This window comes from Schistocerca americana, chromosome 1 (assembly GCF_021461395.2).
Source record: "Schistocerca americana isolate TAMUIC-IGC-003095 chromosome 1, iqSchAmer2.1, whole genome shotgun sequence".
In the NCBI taxonomy this organism is placed as follows: Eukaryota; Metazoa; Arthropoda; class Insecta; order Orthoptera; family Acrididae; genus Schistocerca; species Schistocerca americana.
The window spans coordinates 379,840,640-379,868,579 of record NC_060119.1 but is presented as its reverse complement, the minus strand read 5'-3'; the positions used below and the strand labels follow the sequence as shown (position 1 = coordinate 379,868,579).

Genomic DNA, 27,940 nt, shown 5'->3' with positions numbered 1-27,940 from the left:
TGAGTCGGAAATGTCAGTTTGTCACGGACACTCATCATGAGTCTTACGCTGATTCAATGGTTCGGGACGCTATTTTACGGCTTGCTCCTGATAAAGAAGTTCGGCAACGTGCCTTACAATTGCCAAACCCGTCGTTGTCGGAAGTTCTCAGCATCGCTCAATCGTTTGAAGTGTCTCACGCTGCTGGTGCGCAAATAGACGCGTGGTGTGATGTAGGCGCTGTACACACCACTTTCGACGCAGACAATGTGCCTGTTTCACAGGAAAACGACGATGTGGCGGCGGTGCACTCGCGTCAACAACGTCGCGTTGGGCCGCCACGCTCGCAGCGAAAACAGCAACCACAGAAGCAGGCCCGTTCCGCCCTTCCTTCTTGTCCACGTTGTTTCGTACAGCATGACAGAGCCGCGTGTCCAAAATGTTGGGCCACGTGTAATTCATGTAGGAAAAAAGGCCACATTGCTTCTGTGTGTCAGTCCCCTAAAGTTCCTGTCGACGAGGACGAGGCATCGGACATGGATGTTAACTGTGTGCTTTCTCAAACGAATAAGTTGTTTGTTACTGTTCGTGTTCTGGATAAAGACATTCGCATGCAAGTGGACACTGGCTCTGCAGTAACTCTCATTAATTCTCGCACGTATTTGGAGTTAGGCTCCCCTTCCTTGTCTCCAGTTACGCGAAATCTACGAACTTATAATAAGCAGAAAATTCCTATCGTTGGCCAGTTTGATGCTTCCACTGCCTACAAGTCTGTTGTTCGGCCCCTCACGTTTTATGTGGTGGATCATGCGGGCACTGAAAACCTGTTCGGTTATGATGCTTTCCAGTTGTTCGGGTTTTCCATTGATGATGATGTGCACCTCATCTCTGAGGACATTCCGTATCAACAGCTGGATGGCTTGTGTTCTGAATTCTCGTCCGTGTTCTGTGCGGGTCTGGGTCGGGCCAAGGATTTTGAAGCCCACATTACTCTTAAACCTACGGCTCGCCCTAAGTTTTTCCGGGCACGCCCTATTCCGATGGTGTTGCGTGCGCCTGTCAAAGCTGAGATAGACAGGTTAACAGCTTCGCGGATTCTCCTTCCTGTTACCTCCAGCGAATGGGCATCGCCCGTCGTGGTGGTTTCTAAACCAAACGGGAGTCTGCGATTGTGTGGTGATTTTAAAGCCACTGTCAATGCTCAAAGCCTCATTGACACTTATCCTCTTCCCCGTCCTGAGGAGTTATTTACCAAGCTCGCTGGGGGCCAGTTCTTTTCCAAACTTGACTTATCGGAGGCGTACCATCAGTTGCCGCTGGATGCATCTTCCAAGGAATTTCTCGTCATCAACACTCCTTGTGGGTTGTATCAGTACCAGCGGTTACCATTTGGCGTCGCTAGCGCGCCGGCCATTTTTCAGCGGTTTTTGGAACAGCTCACGGCTTCCGTTCCCGGCTGCATCAACTACCTGGATGACATTGTTGTCACGGGGGCCTCCACTGAGGAGCACCTTCGCAATTTGCGTTCACTGTTTCGGGTTCTGCATTCAGCAGGGTTGAAGTGCAATCTGGACAAGTCTCAGTTCTTCCAACCCTCCATTGTGTATCTTGGTTTCCACTTGTCCCGTGAGGGTATACGTCCTCTACGACAGCACGTTGCGGCCATTACCGCTCTACCCCGGCCGTCTACGGTCAAAGAACTTCAGGCGTTTCTAGGCAAGGTTGCTTATTATCACAAATTCATTCCCTCCGCGGCGGCGGTGGCTCATCCTCTGCATCAGCTGTTACGCAAAAACGTTCCTTTCTGTTGGTCCGCCGAGTGTGAGCAGGCTTTTGTCCGCCTGAAGGCTCAATTGCAGTCGGCGCCTTGTCTTGCCACATTCCGTCCGGGTCAGCACTTGGTTCTGGTGACTGACGCGTCACAGTATGGCCTAGGGGCTGTTCTCGCCCATCGGTATGAGGATGGGTCGGAACGACCCATCGCCTACGCTTCCAAGACCCTCAACGATGCCCAACGGCGTTACTCTCAAATAGAAAAGGAGGCGCTCGCTATCGTTTATGCTCTGAAAAAGTTCAGCGTTTTTTTGTATGGTTCTAAGTTTCACCTCATCACCGACCACAAGCCGCTGGTCTCTCTGTTCAGCCCCTCGGCGTCGCTTCCGGATAAGGCAGCTCACCGCCTGCAACGTTGGGCCTTATACTTGTCTCGTTTTCACTATGAGATTCACTATCGCCCCACGGCCCAGCACGCCAACGCTGACGCGTTGTCGCGTTTGCCGATGGGCCCCGACCCGGTTTTCGATCGCGATGAACTCCTCTGTTTCCACATTGATGAGGAAGAACGTCGTGTGGTCGAGGGTTTTCCACTTACAGGTTCGCAGGTCGCGTCGGCTACTGCGCGGGATCCGGTCCTGTGTCAGGTGATTGGTTTTGTTCAGCGGGGTTGGCCGGACAGGACCAAGGGCCGGGCGTCGGATCCCCTTCGCAACTACCATGCCTTGCGCCTTCGTCTGTCTGTTCGTGAGGGTGTTGTTCTTCTGGCCACGGATGGCGCATCTCCACGGGTTGTGGTGCCCGCCTCTCTTCGCAAAGCTGTTCTCAAACTATTGCATGAGGGCCATTGGGGGATTTCTTGGACTAAGTCCCTGGCCCGCAGGCACGTTTATTGGCCCGGTATCGATTCGGACATCGCCCACATGGTCACTGCGTGTGCTCAGTGTGTTCAACAACTGGCTGCGCCTTGTACTCTGCCCTCTCCGTGGCCTGATCCGGCGCAGCCGTGGGAATGGGTGCACGCTGATTTTGCCGGCCCCTTCCTCGGCACTTATTGGCTACTGTTGATTGACGCCTTCTCGAAGTTTCCGTTTGTTGTTCGCTGTCCGTCGCCCACCACTGCGGCGACGACGCTGGCTTTGTCAAAAATCTTTGCGCTAGAAGGTCTTCCATCCACGATTGTCACGGACAATGGCCCTCAGTTCTCTTCACAGGCCTTCCGTGATTTTTGTACTGGACAAGGGATTCATCATGTTACAGCGCCGCCCTTCCATCCGCAATCGAATGTGGAGGTCGAGCGCCTTGTCCGCACTTTCAAAAGCCAAATGAAAAAATTCCTTAGTGATTTTTCCACAGATGACGCTCTGTTGCAATTTCTGAGTTCTTATCGCTTCACGCCTCTGGGTGATCGCAGCCCTGCTGAACTCTTGCATGGCCGCCAACCGCGCACCCTACTGCATCTGCTTCACCCTGTCAGGCCTTGTACTGTGTCCCCTAGTGCGGGAAAATACCCGGTGGGCGCCGACGTGTGGGCACGGGGGTATGGATCTCGCCCTAAATGGATTCCAGGGGTGGTCCAGGCTCTTCGCGGCCGCCGGCTTTGTGAAATACGTACGGACGGCGGCATGGTTGTTCGCCATTACGACCAGATGCGCCCACGAGTGGTGGCCACGCCGGTACCACCGCCCCTTCTTTCGTCTCCCCCAGTCCGAGAAGCCAGTCCTGTCGCTGCTGCCGATCTTCCGGGTGTGTTGTTGCCGCCGCCGTCGCTACCGCTTCCGAGTACGCCGGAACCGGCCCCAGTCGCGACGCCGCCTTCTCCGGGACCCATCTCGCTGGAGCACACCCCCAGGTCCACGACACCTATGGATGCTGCTCCGGAGTTTTCACCCATCATCTCGTCCAGGAGGCACGTTCCACGCGCCAGCTTCCGTCCTGGACATTTTCGACCATACTCTCGTGTTTCTCCGCGGGATCTTCTCGGGACCTCCCAAGAGGCCATGGATGTCTCCGCACTGTCCGTGTCTCCCCGAAAGTGAGCGTTTTTTTTTCAAGGGGGGAAAAGTGTTGTGACAGTGCCACGACATTCAAAAGTACCGCTACGTTAGTACGCGAACACGGCGATAGAGGCGCTCCGCAGCTCGGCCGAGCGCGGGAGCGCCACCTGGTTATGAACGGCGCCGGCCGCATGTCACGGCCCGGCAGTCGAGTGACAGATACGGAGTTAGTAACATGTAACCCGCGAGTGTTTCTACTTTTGTATCTCCACGCACTTTATTAGTGATTAAAGGTTATAACAATTTTAACTGTACATACAGAGTCAATACATATTGATTGTAATAAAGCAACAAAATAATTTCTTTTCATACATTTTAGACTGAAATATATTACATCATATACAAAATCAGATGAAATTCTTTTAGTTAAACAGCTGAGATAATATTAACCTGTTTAAAAGATAGAGAGTATTTTTGGTATCAATAACTTCTGTTCAATAAAGTTAATGTTAGCACATATATGCCCCATACATCAGTTTACCTTGTAACATTATTTAATTTGCAACTTGATTATTAAGTATGATTGATGATAAATCTTAGAAATTTCACTTTTTAAAGCATTTGAGGTATGTCCTAAAAATTGTCGTAAAACAATTTGTATATGCCAGTAAAATCTTCTAGAACCATTAGTGAGTGATTCCATAGTATGACTCCTTGGGATTGTTGTTCAAGAAAGCTTTGTATGCAGACACTGATTCCAGGATCTCAAAATTACAGCCGCAGATGATTCCATCCATTTTCAAGAGAGACTGTTAAGTCACATGGAGCTAGATTGCAGATATGTGGATTTGGACTTGTCTGCATTTAGACTTCTCAATAAATGTCTGTCATTTGGTCAACTCATTCTCTTTCCAACATACCTCACTCTCCTTTCTTTATTTTGATGGACATTGTGAAGGACAAAACAGACAGACACGTTATCTGTTGGGTCAAATAAGAACTAATTACAACATTCAACACATAATTTAACTGCTAGAATTAAACCAGTCAAACTCATATTGACAAAATATTAAATGCTGAGCCATTTGTTCCTGGATTGGATCGTGTGTTATGTACCTTTCTGACATAAATATGGTACCCCACATGATTGCAGATTTTATCTCAAGAGTATCCTGGATGTAATTGTAATCACAATGATCTCTCAGGGGGCTCATGACTCTGTCATTTGTGTGTATGTGGCAAGCATGGGACCGAAGCAATTGCAGCATTCCCTTCCTTTCTTCTGCTGCAATCTTCCATTTCCAACCATCCTTACTTCTCATACTATTGAATCCTTGGTGACAATCCTCAGCATTGGTCCAGTTATTTCTAGGTTGTTCTTTCTCTGTTCTTTGCTCTGTACATATTTCCCCTATACTTTTCACCAACGTTTTGGTTGATGTAATTTTTGGTCCCCTTTTGCATTTGACCTGCATTTTCTTAAATTTCTCCTGTAGTGAAGACCAGTTGGGAAGGACACTTAAGGTACTACCAACTTATGTACAATGTAGAAGATGAGCTACACCCAATAAGTAATTAGACCCAAAAATGTGCTTGAAAGCCACTGCATTAAAAGTATGTCATGGTGGGATCATCACGGATCCTCTCACTAGGGATGCCTGATGATACAGGGAAGGCAGATTAGAGTAGATTAGATTTACTTTCATTCCAGTTGGTCGGTATTGAGGAAGTCCTCCAGGATGTATATGATGCCAGAGCTGTTAAGTCCTCACAGATGCCAATTGAATAGTGGTGGGGGGAATAAAATGTGATATATATTGAAAACTGATTAAAAATTGCTGCTTAAATAATTAAAAAAAGGAATTTTTGAAAGAATAATTGAAAAAAAAAAATGGAAAGTACACATATCCTGAGTGAACTTTAATGGGCACTAATATAAACAGACCTTCAATATTCACTACATTTATTCAGCATTTAAATTTACATACTTCTTTTTCTTGTTACCACCATTGTGCATAGAGCTTGATATGACACTACTGGTTCCGGGTTGCCCCTCTTCTGCTCACACAAATTATTCTTGTCTGCTTCGATCCTCTTGATGCAGGATTCTTGGCACATCGCAGAGAGATGAACAGACGGGTATGGTCATTGTTAATGAATGAATGAACTTTGCTATCTTGATAACTTTTTATAAGACTTTTTAATGTACAATTGGAATATGGTACACATTTTCTAACAACATTCACTCAGCGGAACTCATCATACGTCCATCTGCTACCACTTATAGTGAAAGACAGATTAATCGAAAATTAAATTAAAAAATTGAAGGACCTCTCTCTACCTGTTTTGCTTCTATGTGTAATAATATGTTACATTACAATTGCCCCCAACTGTGCACTGACGTCATACGGAGGTGCACAGTGTCTGAGCTTACTTCTCTTTTTATGGGTTGATAACCCTGACGGATATGGGCACAGCCTTTATTTTTCAGCCATTGGAGTTATCCTATATGGTTACCAATTTATATAAGCATGTCAGCTCCATTAACACATACACGCATAAGTTTTCCTTCATAACAAAGTGCTTACCGTAAGCGCATAGTCACATTATTGTCAGTTAGTATCTACCCAGTGTTTAACTTGCAAAGCATGTGTGTGCAGCTCAACATCCGTTACTGTCCCTGCTCACTTCCATGTATTTAATACAAAGTCAGAGTGCCTGTGTCATCCATTCACATAGTCTTAATTGCACAAATTCATGACCAATGAAAGTATCTAACTCCTCTAAAAGCATAGGTTTACATCTACATCTACATCCATACTCCACAAGCCACCTGACAGTGTGTGGCGGAGGGTACCTTGAGTACCTCTGTCGGTTCTCCCTTCCATTCCAGTCTCGTATTGTTCGTGGAAAGAAGGATTGTTGGTATGCCCCTGTGTGGGCTCTAATCTCTCTGATTTTATCCTCATGGTGTCTTCATAAGATATACGTAGGAGGGAGCAATATACTGCTCGACTCCTCGGTGAAGGTATGTTATCGAAACTTCAACAAAAGCCTGTACTGAGCTACTGAGCATCTCTCCTACAGAGTCTTCCACTGGAGTTTATCTATCATTGCCGTAATGCTTTCGCGATTACTAAATGATCCTGTAACGAAGCGCGCTGCTCTCTGTTGGATCTTCTCTGTCTCTTCTTTTAACCCTATCTGGTTCGGATTCCACACTGCTGAGCAGTATTCAAGCAGTGGGTGAACAAGCGTACTGTAACCTACTTCCTTTGTTTTCGGATTGCATTTCCTTAGGACTCTTCCAGTGAATCTCAGTCTGGCATCTGCTTTATCGACGATCAACTTTATATGATCATTCCATTTTAAATCACTCCTAATGTGTACTCCCAGATAATTTATGGAATTAACTGCTTCCAGTTGCTGACCTGCTATATTGTATCTAAATGATAAGGGATCTTTCTTTCTATGTATTCACAGCACATTACACTTGTCTACATTGAGATTCAATTGCCATTCCCTGCACCAAGCGTCAATTCGCTGCAGATCCTCCTGCAATTCAGTACAATTTTCCATTGTTACAACCTCTCGATATACCACAGCATCATCCGCAAAAAGCCTCAGTGAACTTCCAATGTCATCCACTAGGTCATTTATGTATATTGTGAATAGCAACAGTCCTACGACACTCCCCTGTGGCACACCTAAAATCACTCTTACTTCGGAAAACTTCTCTCCATTGAGAATGACATTCTGCGTTCTGTTATCTAGGAACTCTTCAATCCAATCACACAATTGATCTGATAGTCCATATGCTCTTACTTTGTTCATTCAACGACTGTGGGGAAATGTATCGAACTCCTTGCAGAAGTCAAGAAACACAGCATCTACCTGGGAACCCATATCTATGGCCCTCTGAGTCTCGTGGACAAATAGCGCGAGCTGGGTTTCACACGATCGTCTTTTTCTAAACCCATGCTGATTCCTACAGAGTAGATTTCTAGTCTCCAGAAAAGTCATTATACTCAACATAATACGTGTTCCAAAATTCTACAACTGATCGATGTTAGAGATATAGGTCTATAGTTCTGCACATCTCTTCGATGTCCCTTCTTGAAAACAGGGATGACCTGTGCCCTTTTCCAATCCTTTGAAATGCTACGCTCTTCTAGAGACCTACGGTACACCGCTCAAAGAAGGGGGGTAAGTTCCTTCGCGTACTCTGTGTAAAATCGAACTGGTATCCCATCAGGTCCAGCAGCCTTTCCTCTTTTGAGCGATTTTAATTGTTTCTATATCCCTCTGTCATCTATTTTGATATCCACCATTTTGTCATCTGTGCGACAATCTAGAGAAGGAACGAATTCATTGAACACCTCTCGCATAGCCCTCCTCACACTACATTTCGTTTCGCATAATTTTTGTTTGTCTGCTAGGCTTTGGCTATGTTTATGTTTGCTGTGAAGTTCCCTTAGCTTCCGCAGCAGTTTTCTATCTCGGTTGTTGTACTATGGTGGCTCTTTTCCATCTCTTTGTCTTTCTTGGCACATACTCATCTAATGCATATTGTACGATGGTTTTGAACTTTGTCCACTGATCCTCAACACTATCTGTACTTGAGACAAAACTTTTGTGTTGAGCCATCAGGTACTCTGAAATCTGCTTTTTGTCACTTTGCTAAACATAAAAATCTTCCTACCTTTTTTAATATTTCTATTTATGGCTGAAATCATCGATGCAGTAACCGCTTTATGATCGCTGATTCCCTGTTCTGCGTTAACTGTTTCAAATAGTTCGGGTCTGTTTGTCACCAGAAGGTCTAATATGTTATCGCCACAAGTCAGTTCTCTGTTTAACTGCCCAAGATAGTTTTCAGATAAAGCACTTAAAAAAATTTCACTGGATTCTTTGTCCCTGCCACCCATTATGAACGTTTGAGTCTTCCAGTCTATATCTGGCAAATTAAAATCTCCTCCCAGAACTATAACATGGTGGGGAAATCTACTCGAAATATTTTCAAAACTATCCTTCAGGTGCTCAACCACAGCAGCTGCTGAACCGGGGGGCCTATAGAGACATCCAATTACCATGTCTGAGCCTGCTTTAACCGTGACCTTCACCCAAATTATTTCACATTTCGGAACTCTGTCAATTTCCTTCAATAGTATTGCACTTCTTATCACTATAAACACACCTCCCTCTTCACTGTCCAGCCTGTTTCTGCTCTACACATTCCAATCTGATTTTAGAATTTCATTACTGCTTACATCTGGTTTCAGCCAACTTTCTGTCCTTAGTACTATGTGGGCATTGTGACTGTTTATTAATGAGAGCAGTTCTGGGACCTTTCTATAGATGCTCCTGCAGTTTACTATTAGCACATTAATGTTGTTATTCCCTGTTGCATTTTGCCTACTCCTACCTTGCCGCGTCTCAGGAGGCGTCTTGTCGGGCCTAGGGAGGGAATTCTCTAACCTAAAAAACCCACATGTGCACTCCACACATATTCCGCTACCCTTGTAGCCGCTTCCTGCATGTAGTGCACGCCTGACCTGTTCAGGGGGACCCTACATTTCTCCACCCGATAGCGGATGTCGAGAAATTTGCACCCCAGATCTCAGCAGAAACGTCTGAGCCTCTGGTTTAAGCCTTCCACTCGGCTCCAAACCAGAGGACCACGATCAGTTCTGGGAACGATACTACAAATAGTTAGCTCGGATTCCACCCCGCGAGCAAGGCTTTCCGCCTTCACCAACTCCGCCAACCGCCTGTATGAACTGAGGATGACCTCTGAACCCAGAAGGCAGGAGTCATTGGTGCCGACATGAGCAACAATTTGCAGTCGGGTGCACCCAGTGCTCTCTATCGCCACCTGCAGGGCCTCCTCCACATCCCGGATGAGACCCCCCAGCAAGCAGACAGACTGAACACTGGCCTTCTTCCCGGACCTTTCCGCTATTTCCCTCAGGGGCTCCATCACCCGCCTAACATTGGAGCTCCCAATCACTAATAAACCCCTCCCCCCAGTGTGTCTGCTCAGACCTTGCTGAAGGAGCGGCCACATGTCCACTCACAGGCAGAGCACCGATGCCACACAGCCAACCTCCACACTGACCCTCCACCTCGTGCGCCACGAATGCCGCTGAACCCGCCACTCCCCTTGGGGGGACGGTGGCCCAACTGCGCCCGGTACCCGGGAAGATGTCTTGACAGCAGGGACAGTGGGTGAAGCATGCGGCGCACCAGACTCCCCACTACCGCTACACTCCGAGGCAGCAGCCTGAAGACGGCTGACCGCGGCCATCAGCACGTTCAGCTGATCGCAAACAGTGGCCAGCTCCTCCTGCGTCCATACACAGCAGTCACACATCCTATCCATCCTAAGAAATCAATTTACTGTAGGGAGTTAATCAACTTTTAACTAGACTGCTAATTCACTAAAGGTGGCTGATAGTTGACTAAACTGTGATTACTAGACACTTAATGTAGAAAACAATGAAAATAGCACTACCTGTCTCTTGACTGCATTCAAAACAAACACTAGCACTACTGGCACTATGGCTGACTAAAGGGACTCTCTCTGACTGTATTCAAAACAAACACAAAATCTATGGAACACTATTACTAGCACTCGACAATTAAAGCTTCCTAAAAGCAAAAACACATGGAAGAAGAAGTGACAAGTAAGAAAAATACAGTTAATACTTAAATTAACGTAGCTCGCTGCACAGCAGACGTGACGCAGACGGCAACGTAGCTCGCTGCACAGCAGACGTGATGCAGACGGCAGTTGCTTCCTGTTGTATGTTGTTTTGGAATGTCAGTAATTTTAGCAACACTACCTCTTAACCTTTCCTCTGCTTCCTTTAAACGCAAGTCAATTTTAGCTAGAAGTTGGCTTTCTTTCTCTTTTAGAGCTTCTTCTACAGTATCTACATAAATTTTGTATTCTGACACTACCTTTTCAGCAGGGGTGCTGCCCTTATCCACCATCCCGGCCTCAGATTTCACTTATTTCCTGTACATCTGCACATAACTTATCTCTCTGTTTTTTGACAAATTCTGATTCTAAACTTATCTGATCTACTTTTAGAGTCAACTTGTGTATTTTTGTAGGTAGGTTTTTGCGTATGTCTTGCAGCTTGTTGACTGCGTTCGTCACATTTTTACCAACGCATCCACTTGGGATTGTGTCTCCTGAATTTGAGAATATGCTTCACTAAGGATAGCTCACCTGCAAGTTGTTCCTGTTTATAGTCTACGGATATTACTTTTTCTGTTAATGTGTTTATAATGCGGAACATGTTGGTAATTATTTCTTGTTTTAGTTGTTTACTGAGCTCTGTGAACTTACCAGATAATTTGACAGATAATTCAGTGTGTATAGTTTTGCTCACCTCACTGAACTTTTGACTAATACTATTCTTGAAACTGTTAAATGTCTGATTTTGTTGTGCAAACTGTTGTCCTATATTTTCCTGAAATTCCTGTTGTTTTGTAAGCTGTTGTGTTATTAGTTGCATGAATTGTGTCAAATTGTGGTTGTCACTAGTATTTACATTGCTTTTTTGAACTGTTTCCTGCTCCTCCATTCATGATGTAGTGAGCAAATAGTCAGAGGAATTTTCACTGTCATGCACTTCAGTTTCACTATTTGGAAAAATGTTTCCTGGTGAGAACTGAGAAATTGTCTCATTGAGTGTCATAAAAGTGACATTATGATTAGTTATATCACCAGTGCAATCATTTTTTAATTGTGGGCCACCAAGGTGGTTGTTGTGGTAGTCATCAGCCAGTTCGCGAGTTGGCGCATTACTTTCAACTTTTGCCAAGCTCGGATTTCCAACATCTTGGCATACTGCATTTTGTAATGAGTTTTCAACAATGGCCATTTCCTTTGACTTCATTGTGAACAATGTTTAACAAAACTATGAAAAAAAATGATTTTAAAAAAATGAAATTTTGTTTCAATTCAAGCAGTTTTATATGCATATTCATTAATGAACCTGATTATTCTCTGATACAGTCTTTCAGAATATGAATGAATTATTTTGCACTTTGATGTTGACTTTACACAAATTTTCATCTTTTCTATAGAAATGCAATTTCTGTAAAAGATATTAATTGAAGGAAAGAAGATTATTACTGTGAGAGAGGCAGTGCCAAGCATGGCCATATAAGCATACAGTGTAGCAGCTTCCTACCTTTACCGCTGAAATCAGCATTCCTGGCACATCTTGTTTGTAGGCAGTATTTAATTTTAATTTGCTCCTTCAAGTTGTTAATAGTTCAAATCTCATGGACATATAACAAATGCAACAAAGGCCTCATTAGTTTCATGTAACGATAAAATGGTTCATTTATCTCAAAAAATATTTATCTCAACAACTGAAAGGTCTGTTCATATTCCACTTGGCACAATCCTTTGAGTGGTTGCCATTGAATAGTGGTGGGGGGAATAAAATGTGATATATATTGAAAACTGATTAAAAATTGCTGCTTAAATAATTAAAAAAAGGAATTTTTTAAAGAATAATTGAAAAAAATTGGAAGGTACATGTATCCTGAGTGAACTTTAACTGGCACTAATATAAACAGACCTTCAATATTCAATACATTTATTCAGGATATAATTTATGTACTTCTTTTTCTTGTTACCGCCATTGTGCAAGAGCTTGGTATGACAATACTGGCTCCAAATTGCCCCTCTTCTGCTCACGCAAATTATTCTTGTCTGCTTCGATCCTCTTGATGCAGGATTCTCGGTGCGTCATGGAGAGATGAACAGACGGGTATGGTCATTGTGAATGTATGAATAAACTTTTCTATCTTGATAACTTTTTATAAGACTTTTTAATGTACAATTGGAACACACATTTTTTAACAATATTTACTTGGTGGAACTCATTACATATCCACCTGCTACCACTTATCGAGACAGACAGATGAATCTAAAGCAGTTAAAAAATTGAAGAGCATCTCTCTACCCGTTTTATTTCTATGCCAATGTTATCTATGATACAAAATTATTATTATAATAAGAGAAAAGAATGAAGGAGATAAGAAAAGAAAAAAAATTAATAATATGTTAGATTACACAAGGAGTAAGTGCCCGTCTCTACAGATGATCATTGCTATGGCTGGGTGGCACCTGTGATGAGTGCCCTCGATCAGAGTAAGTGCTACCAGGGCAAACATTTTGCAGATAAAGTGAATCAAATTAACTCTAAATAGCTGCTTATTGACTTGGCTAATACCATAGACAGAGAAACCCTGTAACGCAGGAACTTATAACCCCATTGCATTCCCTTTAGATGCTGTATAAAGGGCACAATGCTGTGCCCAGAACACAGGTACTTTTTTCCCCAACAAAATTATGTTGGATGCATTGTTGCAGATTTTGCTCTGTATATCCCCACCTCGAGCTTTATGAGGGAGACCAGCTACTTTAAGTAGTTGGCCAATTTCACTTTTTATGTTTTTATTTTGATTGTAAACTAGCAAGGTTACCAACATATGATAACTGAAAGGTAATGGCATGAGGATATGAAGCAGTCTCTGTTTTCACAGCAACACCTTTTAGGTTCAGATTGAGTGGTTTTATTAAGGTTTTATAGAACGTTGATTTTATTTTACTTAGACTATATATGTGACATTTATGGTATAGCAGCACCATCTGTACTATGTTTCTTAGACCATGTACATCATAATGGAGTAAAATTAGTGACTAGAGCCTTTCATGCCAGACCAGACAGCAGCCTCTTTGCAGAAGCAGGTATCACATATTTGAGAGCATCATTCTAACTCCTCCTGATCAGTTATGTGATCACCGTCAAACAGAAACCTAAAATCCTTGTTACTTTTCTCTGTTCCAAAATGAAAGGATCAATCTACCTATGAACCACCTCCAAACAGGTAGGCCATCTAACGTACGTCTTGAGAACCTATGTAGAGAACTACAATTCTTCCAACTCGCTCATATGCAAAGAACTACATCTCAAACTCCGCTGTGCTGTGTCCTCAACCCAATAATACAGATGGAAATGCATGGTGGTACCAAGGAATGATAAATCTCACCACTTATTGGCAGATACTTAACTCTGTATATCATGATTGTCTACATAATGAAATCATACAGTAATACAGTTGTGTCTAAGGTCAATAACCACATCAGTTATGCATATGTCCGAGTAGGATGTTATGAGAAACACTCTCTACCAAATATGTGCAATACATTTACTGCATTACTGACAGTTATAATTTGAGTCTCCAACATGTCAGAACTCTCCCAAACCTGTACTTCCTGGTATGTAGTGAATCCTTGAATAAACAGTAGACCATGAAGTGTGATAGTCTCCAACATAAACCATAAACAACCTTCTGTACGACTTCCACAGAATGAGAATTTCCATAAATTTCCTTTGAATGCTGAGTATTCCAGACAATGAACTTCCCAACAGTCTCACTAAGGTTGAAAACACAGTGAAAACATGACAATTGAGAGCATCAGGCACTGATGTTTGATCACTTCCTTGAACCACACCCTGAGGGCTAGATATTGCACATACAAACAATCTGAATGATCAAAGAGGCTACTAGAGAGTGTGTACCTTTGCTCCAGGCCCCTCACAAATCAGCTTTCACCTCATGCTGTGTACTTTAGTAACCTCAGACTTTTCACAGATAATGCCATTGTCTGTAATGAAGACTCTCTGAAAAAAGCTACATAAAATATTCAGTCAGATCTCGTTAAAGTTTCAAATGGTGCAAAAATAGGAAACTTGCTTTAAATACCATAAATGTAAAACTTTGCGCTTTTCAACATTAAGGAAAAAATAGTATTCTGCAACTACAGAATCAACCAGTCACAGCTGGAATTGGTCAACTCATACATATATTGAGATGTGACACTTTGTAGGCACATGGAATGGAACCATCATGTAGGCTCAGTCATAGGTTAAGCAGGTGGCAGGCTTTGGCTTATTCATAGAAATGCAATTGGTCTAGAGAGGAGATTGGTTACAAATCACCTGTGCAACCCATCCTGCAAATGCCCAAGTGTGTGGGACTTATACCAAATACAATTAACGGGGGACACTGAATATATACGGAGAAGGGCAGCACAAATGGTCACAGGTATTTTTGACCCATGGTAGAGTGTCACAGAGATGCTGAAGAAACCAACAGCCACTTGAAACCAAATGCAAACCATCCCAAGAAAGCTTGCTTACAGTGTTTCAAGAGCCACCTCTAATCCTAGCAGTACTAATGGAGGAGGGAGGTTGTGAGGGATACTTTATACCCACTTTGTGCAAATGTTGTTGTCTAGTTGGGTACATTGTATTTTAAAATTTTCAAAAAATATTAATTGTTTTTAAACAATTATTCTACAAGATTCTATAACTGTTTTAAATTTTTTCAGGTAAACTTCATCCAAAAATTTAAGTAGCAGTGGTAGTAGTAATAGTAGTAATTGTTGTTGTAGATGCGACTTTTTTCAATGAGTCTCATATTCAATATTTTCAAGTTCTGGACCTCACTTATACATCATCATCTCTTTAAAAAGCTTGCTATCAATAAAGGTGAGCCACAAATAATGAAATTTGTAACTTCTTTAATTTTTTTTATGATCATAAACTATCCCCCTCATTCGTAGTATACATTATTGAACACTTGTTGGTAATGATGGTAATGTATTTTCAAGTTTTGGACACTACATACAAGTCAGCAAATCCTTAAAAAGTGTGTTGTTAACCCCCCCCCCCCCCCCCCTACTACCAGTAGTGTGTGTTATGGAACATATGTTGGTATTGCTACGAGGAAATGGAACATACTGCAACTGCCAATGTATCACTCTTGTAGGGATTGTGAGGATAAGATTAGATTAATTACAGCATATGATGAGGCATTCCGGCAGTCATTTTTCCCATAATCCATACACAGCTTGTGAATGGAATGGGAATAAACCCTAATACCTGTTATGATATGAAGTACTCTCTGCCATGTACTTTGCAGTGGCTTGCAGAGTATGGACATAGATGTAGAAGTAGACATATTGGCCACACCAAACTTGCACATGAAATTCTCTCGCAATAAAAGGACCCTTCCAAGTGCACGTGTGGTGCATCTTTAACAGTACTTCATACACTCAAAGAATGCAACATCCTGACTGACTTTTGTCGTAAACTGAAATTAGATGTACCCCTATCTCAAATGGTAGCCAATGGCAGAACACCTACCAATCATGCTTCACCCTTTTTTTTTTTTTTTTTAAAAAAAAAAAAAAAAAGAAAGAAAGAAAGAAAGGGTGGACACTGCAATTAAGATCTAAAGCCTTTACAAATCACATTGGCTTAGGGAGTGGGTGCAGCAGTGGTGCTATTCACTGGTAGCCAATTCTGATAGGCCCTGAACTTCACTACACTTTTGAATTGACACATGCAACTACCTATTATTCCTTGAGCTTACACATTTATTTCCTATACCTTTTTCATGTCAAACTTTTTTAAGCACATCCTTACATATATTTGATGTATTGACATGAGTTACCAATTGTCCCAACTGTCCTCACACCCTTCACACACATTGTGGCCGAGCGGTTCTAGGTGCTTCAGTCCGGAACTTCACTGCTGCTATGGTTGCAGGTTCGAATCCTGCCTCGGGCATGGATGTGTGTGCTGTCCTTAGGTTAGTTAGGTTTAAGTAATTCTAAGTTCTAGGGGATTGATGACCTCAGATGTTAAGTCCCATAGTGCTCAGAGTCATTTGAACCAACCCTTCACGCAACAGTTTCCCTTTCCTCCATCCCATCACAACCTTACAATTTACATCCCCATGCCACCCCACCTTCAGTTTGCGATGCTCCCCACTGGCTCTGACAACCGTGCATCACATGCCCAGCCTGTGCATCTGCCACCTATCCATCCTGCATTCATAGCCAGCAAACTAGCTTTCTTCCTCTGAGCCACTAGCCACACACCCCTAGTCCTCCCTGCCTCCTACCCCTCTCTTCCTCTACCCACACCACATGACACAACCCCACCACACCCTAGACCACCTGCCAAAATGCAGCATTGGTGCTGTTTGTCTACCCACCCCATCAGTCAAACTCCCAACACGTCCTAGTCCATCTGCCAAAATTCAGCACTGGCATGCAGCTGGTACTATGTGGGGGAATGGGCATGTGTGTATGTGTGTGTGTGTGTGTGTGTGTGTGTGTGTGTGTGTGTGTGTGTGTGTGTGTGTGTTTTACTCTGGGTCAAAAAGGGATTACTCCAAAAGCTAGCAAGTTTTTCTTTCTTTTTGCATGTGCCTATTCATGACTCAATGCTTCTGCTTTTCAGTGAATGATCTCCTGTAACCCAAAAGTATTTATATTCTGCCAGAACTTCCCTCAACATTTGTATAGTATCTAGGCACATGCTAATTACCATTCTGTGGTTGTCATAAACCATCAACAACAATTTGGATTCAATCTGTACTGAAGTATTACCAACTGATCACCTCAAGTATGCTACCTCACTAACTGAACAGACCATTGTACTTGGCCCTCCTGACAATGGTGCTACCTGTAATAATAGAAAATGTGCTCTTAGCAGTTCAGTGTCCTATCTGGTCCATGTGTGCGAGGGCTCCAGTGCACTTAATTTTTGTTGCACAGCAGTTTTTGAACATCACCTTCCCTAGATAGTGAATTGGATGGCCACTGCATTCTCCTTCTAGGGCTCCTGACCTTAAGACATTGGCCTTTTCACTGTGGAATCTCAAAAAGTGTGGAGCGGATTACTTTAGACAATGATAAAAATGACCTGGAACAAAATACGTAAAAACCCTGTGCAACTGTTTGTCATGAACTAGGTGTCATCAAGCCCTTGTTAAGGCATTGCCATTTATGGATTATGGCTCACAGTGCACATTTTGAACAGCTCTTACAGTGTGGCCCTGATTAACTTGTAGTGCTGCAGAATTGCAACAATGCTTTGTGTGACTTATAGATTCTCTTGAACGGATCCTGGGATTCACTCCCTGATATTGTGTACAATTGTTTGGAAAGGTTTCATATATTTGAAATTTGTAAACTTATTGATCTGAAGAAGAAGGTTTGAAAGCCTGGTTATCATAACAATTTTCACTTATATCAAATTTTGTAGAAACAAGTGAGTTACTTGAATCGATCAGAAAAGCATTTGTCATGGAATAGATGATATCTATGGTGCACTGGAAGGACTTAGATTTAATTTGCATTTTATTAACTAATTATCAGAGGCGAGTACCAACTATCTATCTGTGGATGTTTGCTTTGTATGACTTCAGTAAAGTTGCTTTTATTTTAGGTTATTGATGTGGAAACGGGAGTTGCTCTTGGACCATACCAGAAAGGAGAGCTTTGTTTCAAGGGTCCAATAATTATGAAAGGATACTGTGGTGATAATGCTGCCACAGGAGAAACAATTGATAGTGAAGGATGGCTTCATACTGGTGACATAGGTTATTTTGACAGTGATAAATATTTTTTTATTGTTGACAGAGTTAAGGAGCTAATAAAGTACAAAGGCTTTCAGGTATGTTAACAAATTGTTTTTTATGCCATATTTCAATGTATAATCTCCCTCTAGGAGAAAATGAATAATTGTGATTTTTCATTCTATTTTTATGTGCTTTTATAGCAGTAATGTCATTGATTTATGATCCAAAAGCTAAGTGTAATCAAGAATTGAAAACATATGTTCTTAACAGAATGTCAAAAAGATTACAAAGCAAGGTAAATGTTAATAAAAAGACATGATTTACAACACTATCCAAAACATAAGATTAGAGAAATTCTGAAACTTAAAATATCCTTTTAAAAATCAGTAATTAAACCAAACAAACTCTTCCACAGCAACAGAAGTATTAGCAGGAGATGTACAGGGTGATTATAATGAAACTTTCAGTACTTGAGTCAGTATAGAGGGAAAATTATTTACTATATTGGCAGATTACTTTATAGGAGTGATGTTCAGACTGTGTGCTGCAGGATTTACACTGTTAGTAGTGTTAAGTGTCATGACTTGTGGTTAGATAATGGTACTGGTATGGTGACGTGGGAGGAACTTAGACCCCAAGGACCAAGAACATGCAGCATGAATTGCACATGTTACTGTGATCTGCTTCAACAACATGTAATCCCTGCTCTATGGGAGAGAGATGCTTTGGGCTCAACTGTTTTGATGCACAATGGAGCTCCATATCACATTGCTCATGAGCTCACTTGGTTACTCTGTAACACATTTAGAGAAAATCGAACCATTGGATCATTCCAAACTGCATAGTGACAAAGATCACCAGATTTGAACCCATGTGATTTATGGCTGTGGGATTACCTGAACGAGAGGGTTTATCAGTGGGACTCAAACACACATTGGAGGCTGAACATAAGCATAACAAGGGAAGTAGCCAGCATCCCACCTGAAATGTTTCAGGCAGCAGTACAGAAATCTGTAGTTCAGTTCCAGTCTGTCGTGTATGCAGATGGTCATCACATTGACCAGTGTTTGTAATCCGGAATGTAAACATGGTATGCAATTAACAAATGTTATCTCATGTGGAAATTAAAATGTGTTCCTTTCAGTGGTTTATTCATTATTTCTGTTTCACATGTCCTTACAAATGTTTCTACAAAGTTTCATTGTCCTATGACCACTTGTTTTTCATGGGGACCCTCTCAAGTAACAAAAGTTTAATTGTAACCACCCTGTATTTACCCCTATATATAGTATGGCAGTTGACACCATTACCAAGCTTGAGCTGTGCAGAGATATGGAAGTGTCCTTGGTGATGACAAGTGGCTAACAATGGGTCTCTTCAGTGCACCCTGGACTTTCCATATTCAGTAAAGATTCGGAGATCCCAGTTGGTAATTTCATGCAATGGGTATCTTCACTTGCAATAAATTCACTCATAGGAGCAGCCTAATATAGGGCAGCATTATTGTTCATGAACATAAAGTCAGGAGCAAATGTACTTTGGAAAAGACAAACATGTCACTGCAGTGGCTCACCTCCATACTTCAACTGCATTTATTTTTTGTAAAGGTAATTTGCATACAAAATGAATGGAGATTACAAAATGCTCCATAGGGCAATGCCAGGTATTTTAAGTAAGAATTCCAATCAAAGTCCAGTTTGCACAGTATCAGAGTTCCACCAGTAACAAATTCTGGAAGGAAAATGCTGAAGCCAAACCAGTAGTATGATTGGGACACACTTCACTGCCTCAGAACGGTCCTGGGCTGGTTTATTTGTGGGATCCATCAGAAGACAATCCTGGTGAGATGTGCCCTCTGCATAGTGCCATGGCAGTTAACAGTAATATAGCACTACCTATTCAGTTTTTATAATGAAGTCGAGTGGCACCACCAAATCCTCCTCCCCCCCCCCCTCCTCCCCTCTTCCTCCTGCAGTAGTGACCGCCCTGGGAGTAGATGCAGGTGGCACATGATCCAATGGAGCCACAACCAGAAAGATGGTGGTTTGATGTCGAAAGGCATCACTGCAGTGGAGAACGAGGCTCAGTGGAATCATGAGCTGCTACAGTATTGGAGTGGTCCCTTTGGGGTTGAGAAGCAGATGGCTGCTGAGCAGGATGGCGGAAATGAAGTTGATAGTTCTTATCTGAGACACACAACAGAACCCTTTCGTTGATGCGCTGTTGATTTTCTGTGGCCATCCGGGGGAGAAAAATGGGCCCAGGAGTTGTTCCCATCCACCAACGTTGCACAAAATGAGTGAACTGGTATAATATGTAGGCCTTGCAGTAGGCAGCTGCAACGTCACACAAATTTAAGGGGGAAATGGAAATGTCCAAATCTAGATCTGAATCAAGCTGGAAACACACCAATCCTTGTTTCTCAAAAGCTGAGTCAGGTCCCGTGGGGAATCGAGTCACTGTGTAAGCATTAGCATGTAGCATCTGCACAAACAGTTCGACGACGTTTGCAGCAGCATGGACTATCAGCTCGGAGACCATGGCTGCTCTTACCCTTGACCCTTCATCACAGACAGGAGCGCCTGCGATGGTGTACTCAGCGACGAACCCGGGTGCATGAATGGCAAAATGTCATTTTTTCGGATGAATCCAAGTTCTGTTTACAGCATCATGATGGTCGCATCCGTGTTTGGCGACATCACGGTGAACGCACATTGGAAGTATGTATTTGTTATCGCCATACTGGCATTTCACCCGGCATGATGGTATGGGGTGCCATTGGTTACACGTCTGTCACCTCTTGTTCACATTGACAGCACTTTGAACAGTGGACATTACATTTCAGATGTGTTATGATCCGTGGCTCTACCCTTCATTCAATCGCTGCGAAACCCTACATTTCAGAAGGATAATGCACGACCGCATATTGCAGGTCCTGTACGGGCCTTTCTGGGTACAGAGAATGTTCGACTGCTACCCTGGGCAGCACAGTCTCCAGATCTCTCACCAATTGAAAATGTCTGGTCAATGGTGGCCGAGCAACTGGCTCGTCACAATACGCCAGTCACTGCTCTTGATGAACTATGGTATCGTGTTGAAGCTGCATGGGCAGCTGTACCTGTACACGCCATCCAAGCTCTGTTTGACTCAATGCCCAGGCATATCAAGGCCATTATTATGGTCAGAGGTGGTTGTTCTGGGTACTTATTTCTCAGTATCTGTGCACCCAAATTGCATGAAAATGTAATCACATGTCAGTTCTCGTATAATATATTTGTCCAATGAATACCCTTTTATCATCTGCATTTCTTTTGGTGTAGCAATTTTAATGTCCAGTAGTGTACGAAGAAGGGTGCACTGATAGTCACATATTTGCTTTACTCATGGAAGGCCATCACAGTGGTGCTGAAAACTCTGAAGATAGGGACCGTTTATCCTGCAAAATCCTACTTACAAAAATCCAAGAAAGAGTATTAAGTGAGTAATCTAGGAATATACTATAGGCCCCTACATACTGCTCCCACAGGGATTACAAAGACAGGATCACACTAATTACAGCACACATTGCAGTTTAAGCAATCATTCTTCGTGTGTTCCTTGTGTGGCTGAAATGAGAATAAAGTCTAGTACATGCTACAATAGGAAGTACCCTCTGCCATGCACTTCACAGTGGTTGGCCAAGTATAGGTGTAGATGAGATCTTGGTGGGAAAAATACATGTTGGACATAGTCTAGTACCCAGTATTTTAGAAACTAAATACAGAAAAATGAAGAAAGTCTCTTGTTACAGATGTTTACACAAGCCCATTAAAGAGAAAATATAAATAACTGGTTATTTGTAGAAAACTTTATTTGTGAAATAGAAAAGATTGGTTAAAAAAATTTTTTTTGCCATTACAACAAAAATACATCTCAAAATACACAGATCTGGAGCATTACAACATGGTCATCAGTTCATAGTGCCTTCACAGGATTGAAACATCGGTTTTAAACAGACATAGAGACATAAAAGAAATATAAACAGAAAGAATGAAAAGCAATAAAAAATGTAAGTCCAAAATAGACCTAAGAAGGAATATACAGACTAATAGAAAATAAGTAAACAAAATAGTATACAAACATTTCTTTATACGTGAAAAAATGCATGCTAAAATTCTATTAGTATATTGAAAGGCTGGAACCAACCTGTGGTAACCCACATATTACTACAGCCTCAACACCACCAATGAAGCATGCATCACACATCTGAACAGCTTTCCGTTTGGCTGCTCCTGGCCCCTACCAGAGGCCATCGATTGTGGTCCGGTGCCTTGATTACCTGCAGTTGATAGACAGTGGACCCTGGTTGTCAAATGCTCTTTATATTGTTGTGCACCAGCTCTGGTCAGCTGTCTTGTACATGCCAATAAACTGTATTGTTCTACTTATCCCTATGTTTATGACAGACTGTGTCCTAGTAAATAGTTGCTGGTTTCTCGAGACCATGTCTTTTACTCTGCCAGACTTACTAGACAAGTTGTGGAATTCCACTAAACTCGCAGTAAAGCTAAAATTGAGATAATAAAATAGAGCCCAGTAATAAAAGAAGACTGGAGAAGACAATAAGCAAATTTCAGTCTTTATTGTAAATTGCGTAGTTGAGACTGTTCAAAAAGGATAATAATAAATTAAATGTTGAAAGTGTCATCAACAGTTGTGACACATTTTAAGAACATAAAATAATTTCTAAATTCTGTAATTTTTTCCTTCAGTGCTAATAGAGAGTTTATGGAAAGTGGCCAAAGCAAATTTTCCTAGCACATAGATTTTATTCATTTCCTCTTTGTTGTAAGCTTTTTGCTAATAACGTTTTGGGGGTAATAATCATCATACCTCATTATTCCATGTGTAATTGAACTTATTGTTGTTTTCATATATACGAGTAGTAGCAGCATCCATCAACATTCTCAACTCGAACCAATATATTCTGTTGAAATATTAATGTGGTCAGCAAACATTCATTTGACCAAATACCTTTTAGGATGATAGTTTATTTAGTTTAGTATGCTCCATTATGGAAGAAGCATATAATAGAAGGTTGTCTGTTCCTAGTAATTTCATTGTATAAGTGATTTACACCTACATTCTTTATTGTTCTGTTCAATTCATAATAATATCAATTTCAGTGGCATGTGACTCTTTCTTCAGGCGCCAAATATTACAGAGTAAATTGCATGTATCACATTTTCTCCTAGAAAACAACTGATGGAGTAATAATACAGTTACAAGCAAAGCAGCACACTGCAATTAATTCAAACAATTTCTTTAGCCTCAATATATTTTAAAGCAAAAAAATGAAAATTGAGGAACAGATAGCTTGAAAGACATAGCATCTGTAGTAATCACCGTTTGTAATAATCTGAGTACTCACTGAATCACATATCATGTTCTGCAAAACTCATCATCAAAGAGAAAGAGAGATGAGGAACAAGTCAATTAATGATGTGGTAGACTCTGGTTTATTGGTAGCATATTGGGGAAGTGCAATCAGTCTACGAAGGCGATTGCTGACAAATCACTCGTGGGACCTGTTGTGTGTGTACTGTAAGACCTTCGGTACACACACCATCAGATTATTTGACTTGTTGCTCTAACGAAGTAGGCGAGTGTCAGCAATATGTCTCATGGTCTTATTATGGCATGTTTATCTTCTGCTGTTAGGTCAGACGATAGAAATGCCACTTGCACGCTTAGAGTAGCAGATTGACGGTGACCAACTTTAAACAGAACTTGATTAATTTTCACACACATTTATTAAAATAATAAAAATCATAGACATTACGTAACTTGATTCTGGATGCTGTTTACAATTGACAATCTGAAGTTCCTTTGGTCTTGGTACATTAATCTTATTCTCACATATCTCTGATACTTGCCAAAGTGTCTATACATGTCTCTTCATGGCTATGTACAGGAATATGATAATCTTACTAGGCGCAGACTGAAACTTCTCCAGCTCACTGCCTTCAAGTGCAGACTAATGCAGACTGACTAATCGGAGGTCTGTACACTTGTTATAATACCTAGAGCATTCAGGTATCACTGCGCGAGTGTGATCCGCGAGGAGAAAAGGTTCTATGTTAGCAGCAATCTCATTGGCTGCGTGACATATTAATTCGCGGATCGGCGGAAGCAGAATTTGGTTCGTCTCCAAGACAGCGCCATCTCATAGTGCGGAGACGGACGAGCGCTGCACCTGCGGTGTTGTGCTTAGCGGGGCGCACCCTATTTGGAAAGTTGTGTATGCGCTGACTACGCGGAACTATGTACACAGCAGGACCCATTCTAGAATATTCTCAAATGTGTGGGACCCATACCAAATAGGACTAACAGGGGATACTGAACATAAACAGAGATGGTCATAGGTTTGTTTGACCTCTGGGAGAGTGTCACAGAGATGCTGAAGAAACTGAACTGGCAGACTTTCAACAGAGATGCAACCATTCTGAGAAAGTCTACTAACAATGTTTCAAGAATCTGCTTTAAATGATGACACCAGGAATAGACTACAACCTCCTTTGTATCTATCACATGGTGACTGTGAGAACAAGATTAGAATAATTACAGCACATACAGAGGCATTCAAACAATCATTCTTCCCACACTCCCTACATAAATGGAAGTGGAAAAATCCTAATAACTGGTACAATGGGATGTACCCTTTGCCTTGCACTTCATGGTGGTTTGCAAAGTATGGATGTAGATCTAGATCTTGCTAAATGGGGACAAACTGCAGGAAATGTCCCATGAGAGGATAAGGAGTAAAATGGAACATATGTCGGAAATGCATTTCAAGGGAAGTACACCCATTTGAATGTGGAGATGCAATATCTTTGATAGTGGCCCTGGTATCAGCAACAGACAGGTGAACTGCCAGGATGGGCTAAGTCAAATGACAGTGTGGAACATTCTCCAGAACTGCTACTATCCATATCACTTGAAACATGTGCAGGTCTTATTACCTACAGACATGTCACCACAGTGCTGTGATTTGTCTCATCCATCCTCTTCACAGATGAGGCTACCTTTATGAAGGGTGGTATCATCAACCTTCACAACACTCACCTGTGAGCTATGCAGAACTGTCACAGTATGGTGGCAGCGAACCATTACCACAGGTTCAGCCTCACTTAGGCAGGGGTTACTGACAATGGTTGTGGGACCTGTCATTCATCCACAACATCTCACTGGTAAGGCATATGTGCACATCCTATGGGTGACCCAGCCTCCCTGCTGGATCAGTGAGACTCTGGTGGCACAAAGGATAATGTTCCTATTGTATTATGGTTCTCCAGCTCGCTGCCTTCAAGTGTAGAGATAAAACACTATTACGGACAGAGCATTCCCCCACCTTATCCTCTCAGCGATTGTTTCCTGCAGTATTCCCCATTTAACCAGATCACCCTGTACATGAACTGGTAGAAGCAGCCACTGTAGGCTACATTTGTAAAATATACAGCCAACAAATTAGGAATGGTACCAATCTACTCACACTGCTATTACTGACAAGTGTAAGAACTATTTCTAGGTTATGTTACATAAACGAGAAAAAAAAAAAAAAAAAAAAAAAAGGCTACATACTTTGATGAAGTCACTGCTCTTACTGTTTTATTTATCTACTATTTCATACAGGACATTTATGTAAATCACTTAGAATGGAATGGTACCAATCTACTCACACTGCTATTACTGACAAGTGTAAGAACTATTTCTAGGTTATGTTACATAAACGAGAAAAAAAAAAAAAAAAAAAAGGCTACATACTTTGATGAAGTCACTGCTCTTACTGTTTTATTTATCTACTATTTCATACAGGACATTTATGTAAATCACTTAGAATACTATCAGCTAAGTCAAATCAGATATTTGGGTAGAGGAGACAGTTTGAGATTGTAACCATTGTAGAGCCTAGTTCTTAATAACAAAATCTCAGACAGTTTCCAGTTCCATATTTGTCCTACAACCGTGGGAAGCATTTCTAAAATCTTAGTCAGAACCAGAGATTTGGAGCTTCACCTGCATGTTCTTTGTGTAACTTAGTAAAGTTGATGACTTGTGTATTGACCTATTGTTAAGTCCTGCTCTCATAGTTCAGAGATACTGAATTAATATGGAATTTAACTGTAGTTGTAGTCCACTCAAAAATGATGAGTTCATTGCAATGTCTTTAAAATTATTCAAGAGCAGAAAGCAAAACAGTGATCATGTTTGGCTTTAAGTATAAATGTTCTCTATGATTGTGTAACATAATCATTCTGTTAATTGCAGAAAAGACATGTGTTTTAATTATTTTGAATACATCATGTGTAACAGTATTAGTAATTCCTGTGTTTATCTACATTCTAATGAATGTGAAAATGAAAACTGAACATTTTAAACACACCTTTCCACTCTGCTTCCACAGCCACAATTTTACACACATGGATATCTACTCAAACTGTTTGCCATGCTCATACTGAGTTACAACAACATCTCCCACCAAAACTCCTGACACAAAGTAAAAAACAGAGATATATTTTACACACAAAGAAAATACAGTGCAAAGATCTATGTAAGTTAGAAATGTAGTAATCATTCCAATCATTACGAAAATTTTAATATCATGAAAATTAATTTTGTGAGACAAAATTATTGCTCTGAAATCATTTTCATTGTATATTTTAATTAGGAAAGGTAAATAAAGTATTTACTAATGGATGTGGGAGGCTCACATGCAGAATTTTTATTTATGTAATCTCTATTCCAAAAATAAATTTATAATATTTTTTTCTCAATTTTGCATATGAAAATTATAAATTAAATATATTGATACCATGCCATGGCATAAAATGAACACGTATTGCCTGTTGGCTTCTGTCTTGGTGTCTTCAACCAACATTTGTTTAGTGATTTTCCTGCCATTTCACCAACATGAGGGGCTGGCATTGTCAAAGGTTTACCCTCCATTCCTGGTGACAGACTGGAGTTGAGGACATGGGCAGAGATTATATGTACTTGCCACACCATTATCTGAGGGCTTTTCCCTGAGCTTTGCCATTGAGGTTTTCGCCTTGGTACCTGCAACAGTTGTTCACTGCAGTAAGGGAATCCAGGGTCCATTTACTTTTAGGCTTTCTACTTCCTTGTTAAAATTATAGTCATGATAGTGTATTTTTGTGGGTAATCTGGAAGAGGTAGGTATGGTAGGTCTTTTCCACAGTGTAAAAACTCTTTGGTGGGAAATTTTATAACGTGGTTGTTTGCACACAGTGTGTTGTCTGTCATGTCTGATTTCTCCACCTGTCCCAACTTGCTATATTTTTTATGTCCAGTGATTCTGGTGTTGATTGAGCATCTACTCAAGCCAATGTTGACTTTTCCACATGTACACAATATGTAGTCCATTTCCAACATTGTGAGAGAGCCCATTTGACATTTATGGATCTGAGATACTCTTTTATCTTGGTCAGTTTGTAGCCAGTTGTGCATGTTTGTGCAATATCCAGCTATGTATCGCTAATTCTGTCTGTCAACCTGTGGATGTATGGCAGAGAGGCCATAGACAACATTTCCCCTTCTGATATGTCACTTCACCAAGTAAGGTTTGTGATCCTTCTTGTGCAAATGGTGGAGTATCCATTGCTCCTCAGAATGCATCCGAGATGCTGTGGCTCTCAAATTTCTCATGCACTTGTTACAAGTTA

At 41.6% G+C, this 27,940-nt stretch overlaps 1 protein-coding gene across 4 annotated transcripts in view; it reads left to right on the top strand.

Annotated features, from left to right (window-relative positions):
• LOC124601097 (luciferin 4-monooxygenase) overlaps positions 1-27,940 on the top strand; it is a 263,691-nt gene that overhangs the window by 206,480 nt on the left and 29,271 nt on the right. For all 4 annotated transcript variants that reach the window (XM_047136216.1, XM_047136218.1, XM_047136217.1 and 1 more), the window contains one exon: positions 18,086-18,313. In XM_047136216.1, coding sequence (XP_046992172.1) covers positions 18,086-18,313 — 228 coding nt within the window. The remainder of the gene's footprint in view (positions 1-18,085; positions 18,314-27,940) is intronic.